At 40.0% G+C, this 16,331-nt stretch overlaps 1 protein-coding gene across 3 annotated transcripts in view; it reads right to left on the bottom strand.

Moving 5' to 3' along the window:
* The window catches only part of pvrl2l (PVR cell adhesion molecule related 2 like), a 376,118-nt gene that overhangs the window by 151,311 nt on the left and 208,476 nt on the right, over positions 1 to 16,331 (bottom strand). The window contains exon 7 of one of the 3 annotated variants that reach the window (XM_085395489.1): positions 4,491 to 12,326. The exons of the other annotated variants lie outside the window; for them this stretch is intronic. Coding sequence (XP_085251615.1) covers positions 11,695 to 12,326 — 632 coding nt within the window. The 3' untranslated portion in view covers positions 4,491 to 11,694. Of the gene's footprint in view, positions 1 to 4,490; positions 12,327 to 16,331 lie in introns of those variants that run through there. 3 annotated transcript variants of the gene reach the window in all.

Raw genomic sequence — 16,331 nt, 5'->3', positions numbered from 1 at the left:
TACTATTTGTTGTTTTTTGCCCAACAAACATGGTTTTTTTCTCATCCGGGAAAAGATTGGGGGAAGAAAAGCTTTATTTGTTTGATGCAAAAAACTCTAATTAAATATGATATACATTTTGGCCACAGGGCAATAAAGTGCACTGTGTTTAAAGTGCTTTCAGGCAAAAAAGATTTCATGTCTTTTGTTTTAATGACTTTTAATTTCTTAATAAACTCTTAAATGCAATGCACAAACACTATATGTTTTGTGTTATTTACCTTTGCAGTGATGTCTTTCTTGTTGCTAAAAGTGAGTTTGGTTTATGTAGAGAGAGTTTTTTCCCCTGCATGTTTTGTGACACTGACTACGGAGTTAACTAATGTAAATTGTTCTCTGAATCACTACAGATGGTAATTAACTTTAGTGACTCGCATTTGTGTGACTAATCTTTAGATTCTGTTGATTTAAACTGTGTCCAGTGGTTTGCAGTTGCTTTTGTGGAAGAAGACGTCATTATTGACGTCACGCTCTTAATTAGTTTCAGATCAATAATGCTGAGCTGAAAGAAAGCCGAAACAAAAAAATGCTTTTACTCCAAATTGAGGTAGTGATGCACCTTAGCCTCTTGTGGCCTTAAATAGGAATTGAAAAAAGGAACATGTTTTTCATCCATTTGTTGTCACATAAAGAAGATTACTGGAAAATGGCCCAGCTTGACACATGACAAATAATAAAGGAGCTAAAACCCTGGTAAATGTGTTTCTTTTGACGGTAGAAAGAGAGAGAGAGAAAACATGGCTATTTTTTTCCACTCACTTCTGACTTCTGTGCCGCAGTTTAGAGGGACTGGTCTCAAGCAGAGAGATACTCTGACTAATTGTAAAAGCCTTGCACTTTCAGCTGGGGTGTTTTGATGTCGAATTCAGTCACATGTGCAGCATCAAGCACATCTCCGATGGTGTTTGCGAATGAACCCCTCGATCATTATAAATAAACCCTTAATATTTCCTTCAGTTTTTTTATTCTGTCAAAGAGGCAAAAGAATTCTTTGACAGGCTTCATATTAAATCTGTTAAGGGTCAAGCTTTTCCTTCATGCCCTGTGGTCTTTCACTCCCAAAGAAGCAGGGAAGATGCAAGCCAGGCTGCCGTCCAACACAACAAGCCTTTTCACTGTACATATATATTGTGTGTGTGTGTATATATATATATATATATATATATATATATATATATAAAATACAAGTTTATAAGAGCTGTAGTCTTCTATTCAATGAAAAGGAAAAAATACTCTACTCCAAGTAAAGGGAAAAAAGAAATCTCACCCATGGGGAGCGATAACATCACTGGCTTCCATGTAGTTCTATTTGTTAAAGGAATTAAAAATGTCACTGAAATGTGTTGCATGCACTTTAAATGGGATTAATGAGAATTCTGTTAAAAACATGTTGTTCAGAAAAGATTACATTTTAAGGGTTTCTTCTTGTCTCAAACAATAACATGGCAACAAATAAAAGATCAATCATCCTTTAAGAATATAGAACTGTTTTCTATATGATGTGTATGCTGTCAATAATAAGTAAACAAGTTAAGGTTCTGGCGTCAGGTTTCAAAACCTGTAAAACTTATTTGGCTCTGTGCAGTCAGATGTGAGGAGAAGCTCACATGTTTCTGCTCCTGTAATGAAAACTCCAGTGAAATAATTTCAAACCTGTTATAAGCGAAAACAAATCTATACTCAGGACTCCGTGCTGATCCTGGGCAGCTAGAAGTACACAGACTGACTCACTTTTGGGGTATATTTTATTTAGTGCCATATTTTATATAGAAAATCAAATCTAAAAGGCTTATTTATGAGATTTCAGCCAATATTAAGGAATCTTAAGGCAAGTAACAACTTTACTACTAAAACATTTATATATCCTTCCAGTCACACCTTTGGAAAACACGATCAAATTAAGTTCTGACTAAATTATTTTACCCCCTCCAAAACATCACTTCTTGAGAGCTAATATTCTGAAAGTCAACTTCTGCAATATCTGATCAAATCCGTTTGTTTACTGTGAGTGAAGCATTGCAGGTGTTCAGAATCAACTTTTCTGCTCTGCTTGCTTCTTTTCCAGCAATGACTCTGTGATCCCATTTAAAACGTAAATCACAATTAACAGCAGCACACCTTTTTATCGCCTTCATATCTAGAGGCCAAGCACTCTCAGTGCAAGAGTCCAATTGTATCTGCTCCATTTATTACTGTTATTTCAGTGCTTTCCCTGTTCCTGGCTTGATATGGAAACATCTTTGCTGTAGAATCTTCTGCCTTATCAGCACCTATTGAACTGGTGAGAAGCACTTTGTTATGTAGTTGTTCACAAAATCACCTGTAACACCACTGGTTATTGAGACCAACCGATGAGCTGAAGGAACATTTTTAAACTTAAAGTTCAAACAGGGAGTTTGCTTTGATTTCACCTCTTTTGTTCTTATCTGTTTGATCTTCAAATCAGGAAACACACATTTAAAACTACATATGCTGCATTAAAGTGCTCTATACTGTATATTAGGTTCAAGGCTTCTCATTTCTCAGTGTCTCTGATCACTTCTTTATGTTGTGATTGTAGGTCTAGCGCACTTCCTGAAGCATTTCCTGCCAAACTGCATTAGAGTTTAAAAAAATGCTTCCCAACAGTGAATTGGGATTCTATCATGAATGAGAGGCAGAGATCCATCAAATAGATCTCTTATAAAGATATACCAGCTTCTTCTGGATGAGTCCCAGTATATGTTTGGGGCAGTCACTTGGGGAAAAAAAAGTATTTTATTAAAACGTAATAATCTAAAAAATAACCCATAGCAGAAATAATTTGTAATCATAGTTTTAACCAGGATGTGTCATTGACCAGTTGATCCAAAACCCCATTATGAAACCAAGAAAAAAATTGCGAAACCAACTACAATCTAAAACAGAGTGAAACCCACTAAAATAAAACCATGACCCTGACCAAGCAATCCTGACCTACCTTAAATCTTCCTGGTCATGATGCCTAAAATTTCAAGGTGCTTGAAATATTCCTCAGATTTTTGTCTACATTAGCATGATAGTATAAAGCAGCTGCTGCAGATTTTCACATCCATGCCACGTCCAAATGTGCACTATTGGATTGAGATCTGATGACTTTGGAGGCTATTTGAGTTACAGTGAACTCATTGTAATGCACAAGAAACCAATTTGAGATGATTTGAGCGTTGCATTATGGTATGTTATCCTGCTGGATTTAGCCATCAAAAGATGAACACTTTGTGGCCATAAAGGGACAGAAATGGTCAGCAACAATTCTAAGGTAGACTGTTGTGTTTAAGCAATATTCATTTGGTACTCAGGGGTAAAATATAAACCCAAAAAAATATTCCCCACCATTACACCACAATCAGCAGCCTGAATTGCTGATATATGTCAGGCTGGATCCTTGCTTTCAAGATGTTTGTGCCAAATTCTGACCCTACTGTCTGAATGTTGAAGCAGAAATCCATTCGACTTACCAGACCTGGCAAAGTTGTCCATCTTCTATTGTGAAATTTCCATCAAGGGTTAACATGTTGTGCATTAAGATGAGTTTTTCTGCATGGCTTGGTTGTAACAAGTAGTCATGTACTTCAGTTTTTGTTGCTTTCCTTATAGCTCAAAGCAGTCTGGCCATTCTCCTCTGACATCAGCCGGGCTGTTTACTGGGTAGTTCGCCTTTTTTTGGACCATTCCCTGCAAACTCTAGAGACGGTTGTGTGTGAAAATACCACTAGATAAGCAGTTTCCAAAATATGCAGACCTGTGTATTTGGAACCAACAACTTTGCCTTGTTGAAAGCAATTTAAATGCTGAGCATGTTGGCGTGCCCACAGTAAAGTTAAAGCATTCATCTTTATTTTTCATTAGATCGTTTTCAAGCTAAATATTTGTAGAAATATATTGGGTTGGCAAACCACAACCACATAGTGATTTCACCATTAGAGAATGCATCTCTGCAGACAGATGGAGAAAACCTGTAACCAGCAGATCATGAAATCTTAAACTGCCAATAGGATGCTGAAATCCAGAATGTAAAATCTCAGTTGGAGCACATTTTGGGTTTTGAGGATGTTTTGGTTAAACGCTTCTCATTTGTGCAGTTGCCAAATCACAGTGCTTGGAGCCTTTAAAAGCACGATACTGAGTCATTCGAAGATCTGAGAGATTCATCCCTTAGCATCAATTTTGCATTTAGGATTAATGAGAAATCCAAAGATATATTTAGGTTCACAAGGAGTTAAAGGCTGCTTTACATCAAAAACTAGCAAAGTGATGTCAGCGCTTTGGGCATGATGTTTTTTGGTTGGCACAACATAAAATCAGAACTGTTTTCCACACAAGTTGAAACATCAGAGAGGCTTTTGATTCAAAGCAAAGCAAAGCAAAGAGATTATAAGGGTCATTAGGGCAGGGGGAAATAAAAGCTTGAATATTTTTCACCGAAAAGATGAATGATTAAAAATGGCTTTATTAGGGCAATGGATAAAAAGCTTACAGAGTTCTCTTTGTCTGAACATCAATGTAAAGGTCACCATCAAAGAAAAGGTTTAGCAGTTGATACATTGCCATGTTCATTCTAAATCAAGTGAAAGAGTTGGCTCTCTTGCAACACAAGGGTCTATTTTGATCCAGTTCATTAAAGAAACGCTCCCTGAATCTTTAGTGTATTGAGATTTCTTTCTTTTCTTTTTTTTGTTGAAAATCATTGAATAGAAGATAACTCTTTACCCTGATGAGAAGAAGGAATGCAGAGCAGTACTTAAGCTGAAGAGCTTTGTGAAGCCATGATGTCTTGAGGAGAGACAAGGACAAAAAAAACATTTGTCCACTGTCAAGGAAACTTGACAGTTAAAGTACTAGTTCTGCTATTAACTCTGATGAGACAAGAAAACAGACAAGAAAAAAGGCCAAAACCATTTTTAACTGTGGAAAGTAAGTGTGTAACTCAGGAGTGTAGCTGAACAACTCCTGTTTTTAACATTTTTCAGATCACTGGTTTGGTTTAATGGCTTGCAAATGTACTCTTTTGATTCTCCCAATATTTTCAACAAAAACATTAGCAAACAGGAATGTTAGGAAATGAATAAGCAGTGAAAAAAAAGCTTTACCAATGAAGCCAAATGTTTAAAATTAATCTGCAGCAGATGATGTGCAGAAGAACATGTGCAAAGATATCTTATACAGCAGCGATTCTGAATTGGAGTTATTTTTGCTGAGGTCAAGAGGTGCCCAAAATATTGTGGAAAAGTTCAGCAAACTCTAAACAATGTATCTAAATATATGTGTGTTTGAGATTGTGTTGAGTCGAGTCACTTTCAAAACTAGTTGGAGACCACAAAAAACAACATGGATACAAAAGGAAAAATGCAGAGTTTCTTGAATGAGCACTTCAACTCATCTTGCGGGGCTGTGTGTGTGAAAAAATGAGAGAAATACGTGAAGTGATTCATCTCAATCTATTGAAGATTTCCCGCATGCAAAAACACAAGTGAAAAGCTTTCATTTGATATGAATAGCCATTCATATGAGTGCACATCTCCAGAACCTGAAATAACCTGGATGAAAAAAAAAGCCATGACGAATTACATCCCTAAGTATAGCACAGAACACTGCAAGAGCAGCACTGTGGGAGAAGAGGAAGGTATCCGGAGAAGCAGGAAAGCAGGACAGTGCTGCGTTAAGTAAATTGGTTACAGAGCACAATGAGATCTCCTCTAACCAGTGTTGGGAGGAAGAAACTTTATCCACATCTGCTGAAGTCTCAGCTGGCCCGGCAGAGGCTCGGCTTTAACTGGATTAACAAGAAAAGCCAAGCTCAATAACTAATAGGCCTCTTCTTCTTCTCGCTTTACTCTCTTCCCCTCTATCCCCTTCCCTCTCCTTCTCTTTCTGTCTTGCCGTCTTCCTCTTCCTTTAAACCAAAGCAGAGAAAGATAATGCAGAACACTTTTATGCCTTCTACTGAATTAAACATGCCAGGAACAGCTTGTACTGGGTGCTAAAGCAGAAGCAAAGAGAGATGGAATATGAAAAAGGAGAATATATACAATTCCGCCCCTGCACAAGGGTCTCTGGAGGACTGCTGAACATTTCTTTACAATTAAAAAGATCTGTCGCAGATAGACTGCGCTGAAGAAAGCTAAACAGGACAGGCTTTTTTCACTAATTGGCCGGGTTGAAAAGGACTGTCAGTTGTTGTTGGGTGGAAGCTGCCAATCGCCAAGTGGAGAGGTGGCATAGTACTCAGAAAGACTCCTTAGAGACTTCCTACGCACCTCAAGCTTTCATTGTCAGAGCTGTAAATTCCATCTTGCCAATCTCTTATTCCTTTCACACACATTACCATCTTTGTGCTGCAGCCAACCAATTGGGCTCCACAACCAACAAATCTGCCCATCTCTAATTCCAGGCTTGATGGTGAATAAATGACAGTGTTTCAAATGTTTCTGGTCTCAGGTGGTTTACAAAAAAAACCTGGAGATGTCTTCTCATCCTCTCTGCAGGAGCTGAGGTTTCAGTTGCTGTTCTGTCTCGTCTTTTCTGACTCTCAGTTTCTCTGATCTGAGAAGAAAAAGTCCTCCTTTCTCTCTCCTCACTCCAGGCCTATTTGGCATTCCCCAGGCGGAGCATTGAGCTACCACCCTCATTCTCGATCCTCCCCTCCCTTCGTTCCAGTCTCTTTCCCTCCGACAGAGCCAAGTGACCTGTTACAGTGTGCTTTGCTTAGCTTGTGTGTCGCACACACAGCAGCAAGGACGAGACTTTACAGGGGTTGCATTCAGGACCACAACCTCCCAGAGCACGCACCATGTGAGTCAGGGTGGCAAACAAAAGCTCAGAAGAGGACATTTGTAACAAGTATGGCCCCATTTCCAACTCACTGGAAAGGCCAAGAGTAGTCCGATTCACTTAATATAAAAAAGTCATATTAGCATATTTTTAAATCATATACAGTAAATCTGAAAACAGAATTTCGATGTGTGATTTTTTTTCTTCTTCTTGTTAAGTTTCTATAAGCAGATGTTCTTGAGGGACGCTACAAAACTTTTTGCATCCTGTATAAAATTTTGATGTGTATCTGGATGATGGAAAAGCACCTAGTATTGGAAGGTGCGAAATCAAACAGAATGCATTATTAGAACTGACATTTTTGGAGGTTGTCTGACTTGAACTGCGATTGCAAATCTTCCAGGTGAAAATGCAATGGTCTTTTCTCATTTCTTCATTTTGTTCCTGTTCGCCTGCCTTTTTTCCCCCTGCCTGTGTATTGTGCAGGTTCCAGAAATGAATCTTAAGAAGTGAGAAGGCTTACAGGAGAAGATGCCAGATAAGATGCACGGGTGTATCTTTTGTGAAAGTCTTTTTAACTGTGATGTATAAAAACAGGTGCAACATGGAGCTGGAAAACACAAACCATGTTTCTTTTGTTTTTGTAAGTTGTCTTATTTAACTGATATAAACCTTTAAAATGAAGCTAGTTTGTCCAGTTTCAATATATGCCAAATGCCTCAACTCGTCTCTCCTCTGGTCTCTTCCTTGTCTTCTTTGCTTGCATCTAAGGTGGCTAAGGTATGAAGAGAGGAGTTGAGGAAAGTAATTAAGCATGTTACCTAAGGATGTAATCTTGCCTCTTCCTGCAAGCTTAGGTTTGGTTAATAAGTCTGCACAAAAAGTGATTACTGTATAATTAAATGTCTTTCTAATGCACAATGTCCCTTGATCAGTAACAGTTTACAAAAGTGTCATTTTAGTCACATTTTCCTCACTTCTTTGCATGCACATGCAGTTAGAATCAAAACTGTTAGAATATGTTTAAATAAAAGGTCTAAATCCAGAGGTCTGTGGATTGAAAGCCATTATCCAGATACAAATCCCACATTAATGCCAGCTTTAAATGGGGCATTGTGCTGCATGGCAAGCAAAAGTATTACATGCTGTGTAAGCAGATGTAACAATGTGCAAAAGTATGAACTTAAAGGACACTGTTGTAACACATAGAGCGTACTGCTCCTTAAAATCGCAAAACCTGTGGGTCCTGTGGCCCGTCTGTTAAAGAGGCTAAATATCCAGAGCAGGTGCACTGCACTACATTGTGCTGTGAAATGTGCTGAGTTCTAAGAAAACCCTAAAAGAGTTGTGAGAGTCTGATATTTATAGTCTAATAAGACAGCTCTGCTTAATTAATTACCAGTTTTTCCACAGGGAATTATCTCAGAAAGATTTTCTTTTATTGAAAATGGGTTGTGCAAAAACAAAAGTTATGAATGATGATGAGTTTTCTCACTAAGGGTGCATCCATGGTACAAGACTCCGGGACTAATTAGGCGCAAAGTTGTGATCACAGTCAACTGTTTAAAATTATGGCGCTGTGAGAACCCCTAAGAGAAAAGATGCGTCGAGGCATGCATTGGCCAAATTGAGGGTAAATATGCTGGAGGGGGATGAAAGCGAGTGCCTCCAAAAAAAGTTTCATTTTCAGGGTGAAAATCATTAACACATTATACAGTAAAAAAGGAGGAGGAGGGGCTTATTTTCACTTGGAAAATACAGAAATGCATTAAAAAAATATCTCTTAGTACTGAATAAGATACATTAGACGATACAGTGTATCTGAAGCATGACAATCAGAAAATGACTTTTTCATATTTTGGAGTTCCAGAGTTTAAAAGTAAGGACCTTGGAGCATGCATGCACCCGACGGAGTAGAAAATACACTTAAATACTTAAACCCAAACTTCTCTCCAGGGATACAATAAACAAGTCCTACTACATGTAGTACATGTGACAACCAAAAGAACACCATGGCTGCTTCTGAGATTAATTGGCAACTTGTCAAAACACACTGTGAGGCTTCATGAAATGTCTGCACTGAAATGCTTTGTAACATAGCAGATAGGACTGTCTCAATTACAGAACAACAGATTGCACAGCGCATAATGTTCAACAACAATCAACAACAAGGGACCTGCTCAGGACTTGGGTGGGAGTAGAGCTGATACAGTCTTCTTAAAAACACACGCACACATACACACACCAAAAAAAATCAATAAGGTTTTGACTTTTAAATATCTCTGCTTTCATTTCACAAACAAGTCCATGTTCAGATCTACAACCCACAGATATTCCATGTTGGGCAATAATGTCTTCGTTATTCATGACAAAATACTCTTACAAAGCACTTAGACATAAAAAATAATCATAATGAAATACGATAGATTTACAATGTAAATTTGAAAAATAACTTTCTATAAACGGTCCCCGCTCTAAATGTACTGACTGCTCCGTGATTAACTATAATCACATTCCTTAAAGATTCCCTTTTTTCATAAATATTTCTAAAATACTCTATAGTGTAAATGACTGTTAATACCAAACTGTTTTTCATTTCTGGATTTACTGACTGTACTCTCAGCTGCAAAACAAACACCACCCGAATCAAACACAGCACATCTATAGTAATACAGTGCGTGTTTGTGATGTAGCACAGGGAGCTTGAAAAGCAGAAGATGTGCTCAGTTCAGCTGCTGAAGCATCTAGGCACCACTCCTCTATTACGCTTTAACTGTGTCCTTGTTGGCTGTCGTTGCATCTCAAAAGACGTCTGTCTGAGCTGTAAGATTTCCCTGCCCAGATCTTCCAATTGTGCCATCGCAAGCAGTTTGGCATAATAAAGACAAGTGATTCAAGACTTAATTAAAAAAAACACACACATACACACAAAAGACCATTTGGATGTCTAACAATAAAAATATGAGCAGGAAAAACCTTTGAATCAATAAGGCAAAAATGTTCCAACAATATATGAGCTCAGTGTCAGTTTCCAATTCTTGTTATGTCTTAACAAATGTGTTGGAAAAAATCCATTCTACCAACAGTTCAGAGAAGTACCTTAATAAAACAAAGTCAAACAAAAATCATGAAAATATGTAACCTTTTCCAATGCATATTTGCACGTTCAAGAAATTCCCCGGCACTATTATCTTCCGGAAAAGTGAAACGTCTGCGCCCCGTCAACAGATGGGTCACTTATTTTAACCAGACATGTACCACTACCTGTACTTCTGCAGTGGACAAGAAACAAAGGCTTGAGAGTTTAGGATTTAATTTTGAATGTTTTCACATCCTCTCTTGAAATATATCTTGGACTGTGTCTTTCTGTCCAATCAGAGCTCCGAACACGGAATAATCCGCTACATGGCGTAAGAACATTCGGCGGGACATGGAAAATGAATACATGAAATACAGCAGCCCCCAACAAAGCCGGTGAATATTTTGCCTCATTGAATGCGACCCAGATAGGAATATAAATACAAGTTATCCCCTTCTCCCTGCACACAGTCATTGCGGCAGTCTAAGCCGCCCATTATGTAAATAAAGAAAGCCCAGAATGAGAGGGAGAGATGTAATGTGTGTGGGACAGAGTGAAAGGACAATATACAAATCGCTTAGAATTCATGTGGAACAGAACGAGATGGCGTGGATAGAAAAGGGGGGAAATAAAGATGGCGATAACACGGAGAAAACTAAACTGGAAAGGGAAAAAGTTGAGTCGGAAACAAATAATCTTTTTTAAATTCATTAAATGAGTCATTACCGATCCAATGTGGAACTGTGTGAAACCCCCGAGTGTGTCGGTGCATCTTTTCCTTAGCGAGATCAACACCATTACACAACAGTAACAACAACAACTAGAACAACAACAACAACAATAACAACAACTGTGCTATCGTGAAACGGCGCCCAATATATAGATGATGCACATCATTAACACCACAGCCAGCCACACATTAGCACATACTGTTAAGTCTGTTATGTTACTCAGTTTGGTGGCTCTCGCTTCAGCGGCACCCATCAGGAAACCATGTGGTGTCGCGGGGTGCAGCGGGAACCCGGAGTCACAGTAAGCCCAAACAAAGTCGTCTCTGGGATTAACAGAAACAAGTTTGGCCTTTTCAAGTTTCGAAATGCCTCGAGTGAAGTCAGAAGAGCTGGCATCTCCATCGCGTCAGCAAGATCCACAGAAGCCTTTCGGACAGTTTAACACAGAGTTCAACGTGATGACGATTTTTATTTTCTTTTGAAGCAGAAAGGCGAGTTTTGGATAGTGGTGATTTTTTCTTAAGTGATTATGGTGCTTCAGATTTTGCTGATTACATTTTCTGGTAAGGTATAAAATACAAACAGTTTAGTCACTCAGCACATAATCACACAGCAAAGCTGAAGAAACAAGAACGTAGCAATAAGCAGCATTGTGTCAGAGTTACTGTAGCTTTTTTTGCTCTTGGCAGTATTTTTTTATTCCCGTGACACTGAATCCAATCTTCTCCATGACACAGTTAAACACAGTCACATATTCAGCCACAGTGCACTATTTCCACTGCAAGTCTTCCTTTATCAGCCTAACAACAACCTTTTATTATTTTTCGCTAAATCCACCTTTTATCAAAGTATACGGTCACTGTCAGGCTGAGAGGATATAACTGATGGCAGATCTTTAATCAGGTTGAATGATAAGCAGGCAGGTGTCTAGCTAATGGAGGTGATGCTGATTTGTTTAGAGGTGAAAGGGGCTGGCTCGGATGCACCACTTCCTCCACCACATCTCCTTTCCTTATCTTCAGCCTTTGCCGTTTCCATCCGTCCCCTTCTTCCTCAGACGTAAATGGCAGTCCGGGAAATAACAGAGCCGTCTCTCTGAGACTCCATGTCGTCGTCCAGGTACACATCCATTTCTTCGCCAGCGTGGCCTCGGTGGACGTGATAGGCTGGAGGCAGAATGTTTCCGCCTCCGCCCGCTCCTCCAAATCTGTCGTATCGCTCCTCTTCTTCCTCCATGCTGTCATCGAGGTCAAACTTCCTCCTCTCAGCTTCATCCATCTCACTGCTAAGAAGGATGTCATGGGCAGTAGGAGCGTTGCCGGTTGAGGCGTGGTGGAGATGATGATGGTGGTAGTCGTTGGCCTTTTCTGTTAGAGTTCCCGTGGCATCGCAGCCCTCCCGATACGTGTAGATGGGCCCGTTGTTGTTTGTGCCAGTCCCATTCTTGCTGCTGTTGTTACCGGAGTTGCTGAAGAGCAGACGGGCTTTGTTGCCATAGTCTCCGCCATTGCTTCCACCGCTGCCTGTTGCAATGGAGTCCCCACTGCTGGGGTACCCGCGCCTCTGCTGCCGGCGGCTGCGGGTCAGGAGGACGGCAATGAGCGCAACAACCAATAGCAGAGCCAGAAGGGAGCCGATCACTGCGCCTGCCACTACACCGGCACTGGATGGATCCTCCAAGGCTTCTGCAGAGGGGATGAAGGGGTTGGAAGGAGGGATGGAAAAATGGGTGGAGGAAAAGAAAAATGAAGGAAATGACGGCTGTTTTGGAGGAGGTATTGACAGTTCTTCTCTTATTGTGAGTGTGCTGTAGTGATAGGAGTAGTGTCTTCTTCTACGTGTGTTACAATCCTCTTACAAGTGTGTGGTAATGTTCTTCTCAGTGTAATCCCTTGGTAAGGGTGCAGTCAGTCATTGCTGGGATCAGGCTGAATGGCACTCATTCATTCTCTCCCAGAGGCTTGTTGTGCTGCATTTTTCAGACATTTTGCTCTATATGCATTTCAGTCCAGCTGCTGGCACTTCAGTTTTTGCTGCCCTTCCCCCCTTTGCCAGCTGGGGCAAAGCCTTTACTACTGAGATGATCCTTGGTTCTATACTTCATGTTGGTGTGAGCCAGGTTTGCCTCTCCACACGTTTCAGTTGAAGATTGAAACAAAAATGAGAGAAGGATTTAGAAAAAAAGCGGTTTATTTCGAGTATTGTGCCGACTTTGCCGCAGGTTAGAGGTTTAGAGCCAGCAGAGTCACACAGACAGACACACAGAGACAGATACACAGGACAGACAGGCAGAGGAGTTACTTGGAAAGGGTTAAATAAGAGCACAGTCATTACTGTTAAGTGCCACAATGCTTAATCCCTTCTATATTTACCCTCTCTTTCTTTCCTACTCTCAATTAAAACCCCTCCTTATTCCTTTCCTTCCTGCTTATCATCCCATCCTCTGCTTGAACCGCGTCCTTCGTCTGCCTCCCTTATTGGTCAGCTAGTCAAACCACAGGGAGAGCGATCGCCCGCTGTCAACCCAGGACCAAATCCAGATCTCACTGATCAGCAGCACACGAAGGTAAAAGGTTCACACTGTGGAGCAAGACTCCTACCAGGACATGTTTAAAAGGATTCTATGTAGGAGTATGAGAGAGAGAAAAATGGGTAGGATTTGTACGGAAAGATTCACGCTGGGCTAAAAAGTGGAGAGAGAGAAAGTCTCAAACCAGGAAAGGAGAAGTGTTGAGTATTAGTGCAAAACTGCACAAGGCCAGCTAATATGATTCTCTTTTCTTTTATAATTTCTTGTCTGCGAATCACATTCAGATATTTCTTTGGGGTGCAGCAAGGGCAGCGAAACGTGGAACAGCAGGGGAATCTGAGCCCCTTCCTGTTTTATGCAAATAACAGCAATGTACTGCCAGCACTCCTGGCAAACACAGCAGTGAATGCCAATCAAACAATCTGAGGTTGGCTGAAATGATCATTGTGTGGGGTTACATGCCAGGGCAGCGCCACTGAGGCAGTGACGTTCTTTTTTCTTTCAGTGAAATCACATTGGACATCAAATAATGATGTGTATGGAGCTAGCGAGCAGGAGTTCTGCTAACAAAACCAGTGGGGGGATGTCACTATAAGTGAGCCTGGATAGAGAGCCTGTGATTCATACAAATTGTTCATTCTGATGGTGTAGGAGAAAAAAGAGTGGAGATAAAAGCAGAGAGGAATTGAGCAAGAGGAGAGAAAAAGGACTAGGAAGAGTGTTTGGGAGAGAGACAGAGAAGAGCAGACAAGAGGGGAAGGGAGATAAAAGGAGAGGTCTCAGTTTGATTTCAAACACACTTGCTCTGGTCTCACATGGGGATGCATTAGGGTTATGCCAGGGTGAGACAGACGGGTTGGGCGAATGAGGCGGGGCTCTAGGGACAGGATATGATGTCTAAATTAGGGGACAGTGTCTGGTAATATCCAATTGAAGTGACAGAAGGCATTAAGGATGATGAATCCAACTTTCCCTGTCCTAGTTTCCTCTCTCTTTGCAAACTTACAGATTGGCATGGAAACACAACATGTGGGCCAAAGTGTTATTTATATTTATTGTGCCATTTATATTTTAAGCATTAGTGGCATTTATCAAGTGCCTGAGTGAGAGACAGCTGAATAATGGCCTTTTGTGGAAGGTCTTTGGTGGCTGCCGTCCTTCTGTTAATCAAGTGCTTAAAAATCTATTATTCTGTATAGGCTATAAAGAACAATGCTCCTACAAAGGCCCATTAGAGCTGGCATGTTCATTTTTCATTAAGTCTGAGGTCACATGCAGGAGCAGCGTGATTATCTTTCCAATTTTCTCTCGAAGTCCATAGCTAAGGGGTGGTGGCTGATATTTAAATAGCAATGATCTCGCGGATGGGAACTTTGTTGCTTGTTTGACAGCCGGATGCCAGTCGTCTTGTTCTTTTTTGCCCTTTTCAGACAGGATATGTAAAACTGCTGGCTTCATCAATCTGTTAAAGCGGTGACATTCTGTCATTCGGACATAAATCATGTTGATGTTTTGCACTTCATTCAGCACTTGTACTCGCTATTAAGCGTTGTCAGCAGCGACTCTGGTAAAGTGTAGCCACACTTTTGAATGTTTAATTCTCTTGAAAGCTGTCACTTGAGCCTGTGCATGTGTGCGCTGAAGAGATGAGTTGCCCTGATCCTTGTATGCAAGACAGAGATCGCTCTTCTTGATTTGGAACTGGGAAAATGCATCACAATGCACGTGACCATGCCTTAATTTTATTTGGTGAGATAATGTGCTATTATTTGCTTGTTGTGCTTGTTAGTGGCATTCTCCAGTAAAATAAGCAATTCCCTAGTCACGGTGTTTGTTCAGACGTGTGTAAATGTAGAGAGCGATATGTAAATTTTACTATGCGGGGCTGCTTTTACAGAAAACGAACAGCTCATTAAGACATGAAGCCAACACACATAATTTTGCTGTCAGATTAATGAAAAGGACTAAATGTCTGAAAGGTCATTTTGAGTAGGGGAACAGGTTCAACTTAATGAACACACTTAAAACCAGCTGTCGGTGAACCACGGGGAATTTTTGGCAGGGAAAGCCAAGCAACATTTCTTTTTTTAGAGGTTAATATATAATTATATATTATACATTTTACAATTTTTTATATATTCTTTTGTAAATTTCTCTGTGGCTTTCTCAAATGCACATTGTAAAACAAAAGCATAAACTTATGCTCACTGCACGAGTGTTTTACCAAAAAAAAATCATAGCATTAAATCAAAGCAATGAAAAAACAGGGTTTGTTTGACTTAAAAATGGGATGGACTGTGTTAAAAAACCTTGTAGGAGATGATTAATCTTCAGACAGAACCAAAGGGCGGCCCACAGACCTGTATGAAAATCACCATGCAGGTTTTTAAACTCCCATTTTCAAGCTGTGAGTTTGTCATTTTGGCCTTTGCCGTCTTGGTTGTTGTCACATGATGAGCAAGCAGTGGATCACTCACTGACTAACCAAGGAAATGATCATCAGATAAGATGAGATAAGTGTTTGGGATGACAAAGTAATAAGGAATGTGTTTAGTGATAGAGGAAGTGAAGTGGGAAGCACAGAGATCCCTTTAGACATATTTTGGACCTCTGGTTGCAGCTGCGGTGAATCTGACTTCATGTTAGCTTAGTTAGACATGAAGATCCCTACCACACATGAGTCCTGAAATTACTATGAGGTGGAGAGGAAACGACCAGATGATTAATGTGACTGGATCTCGACACAATACTGTACGTTTTTCTTCAAAAAGTCAAGTTTTGATTCCTCGATGGACAAGTTTTATACATGGACTTTTTAACTTACTATCAGATTTAACTTTTTGTTGCTATAACATAGCACATTTATGCTGGACAGAGCATGGTAAATTGGTAGAAGTGACAGGTGAATCACTAGGATAAGTACATTTGATTTCATAAAGACACCAGGATAGTGAATGGCTTATAAAAATGGTAGAAGTGTATTTATCTTTAATGTTCATTTATCAGATTTAGTGTTTCTCCAGGCACTGTCTGAAATCATTTTGCATGATCTGAAACACTAATGGATCCCATCAGCTCTGACAAAAAACGTGCCAGATGTATGATCAACATGACTGTCAAATTCTTGTCAACTGCCTTATGAGATGCTTTAGTAAACACT

The sequence above is a fragment of the Rhamphochromis longiceps genome, linkage group LG22 (assembly GCF_057381845.1).
Source record: "Rhamphochromis longiceps isolate RC_006_pf linkage group LG22, R_longiceps_female_GT1.1, whole genome shotgun sequence".
In the NCBI taxonomy this organism is placed as follows: Eukaryota; Metazoa; Chordata; class Actinopteri; order Cichliformes; family Cichlidae; genus Rhamphochromis; species Rhamphochromis longiceps.
Note: the sequence above shows the minus strand (reverse complement) of the source record. Positions and strands in the feature narration are given on the sequence as shown.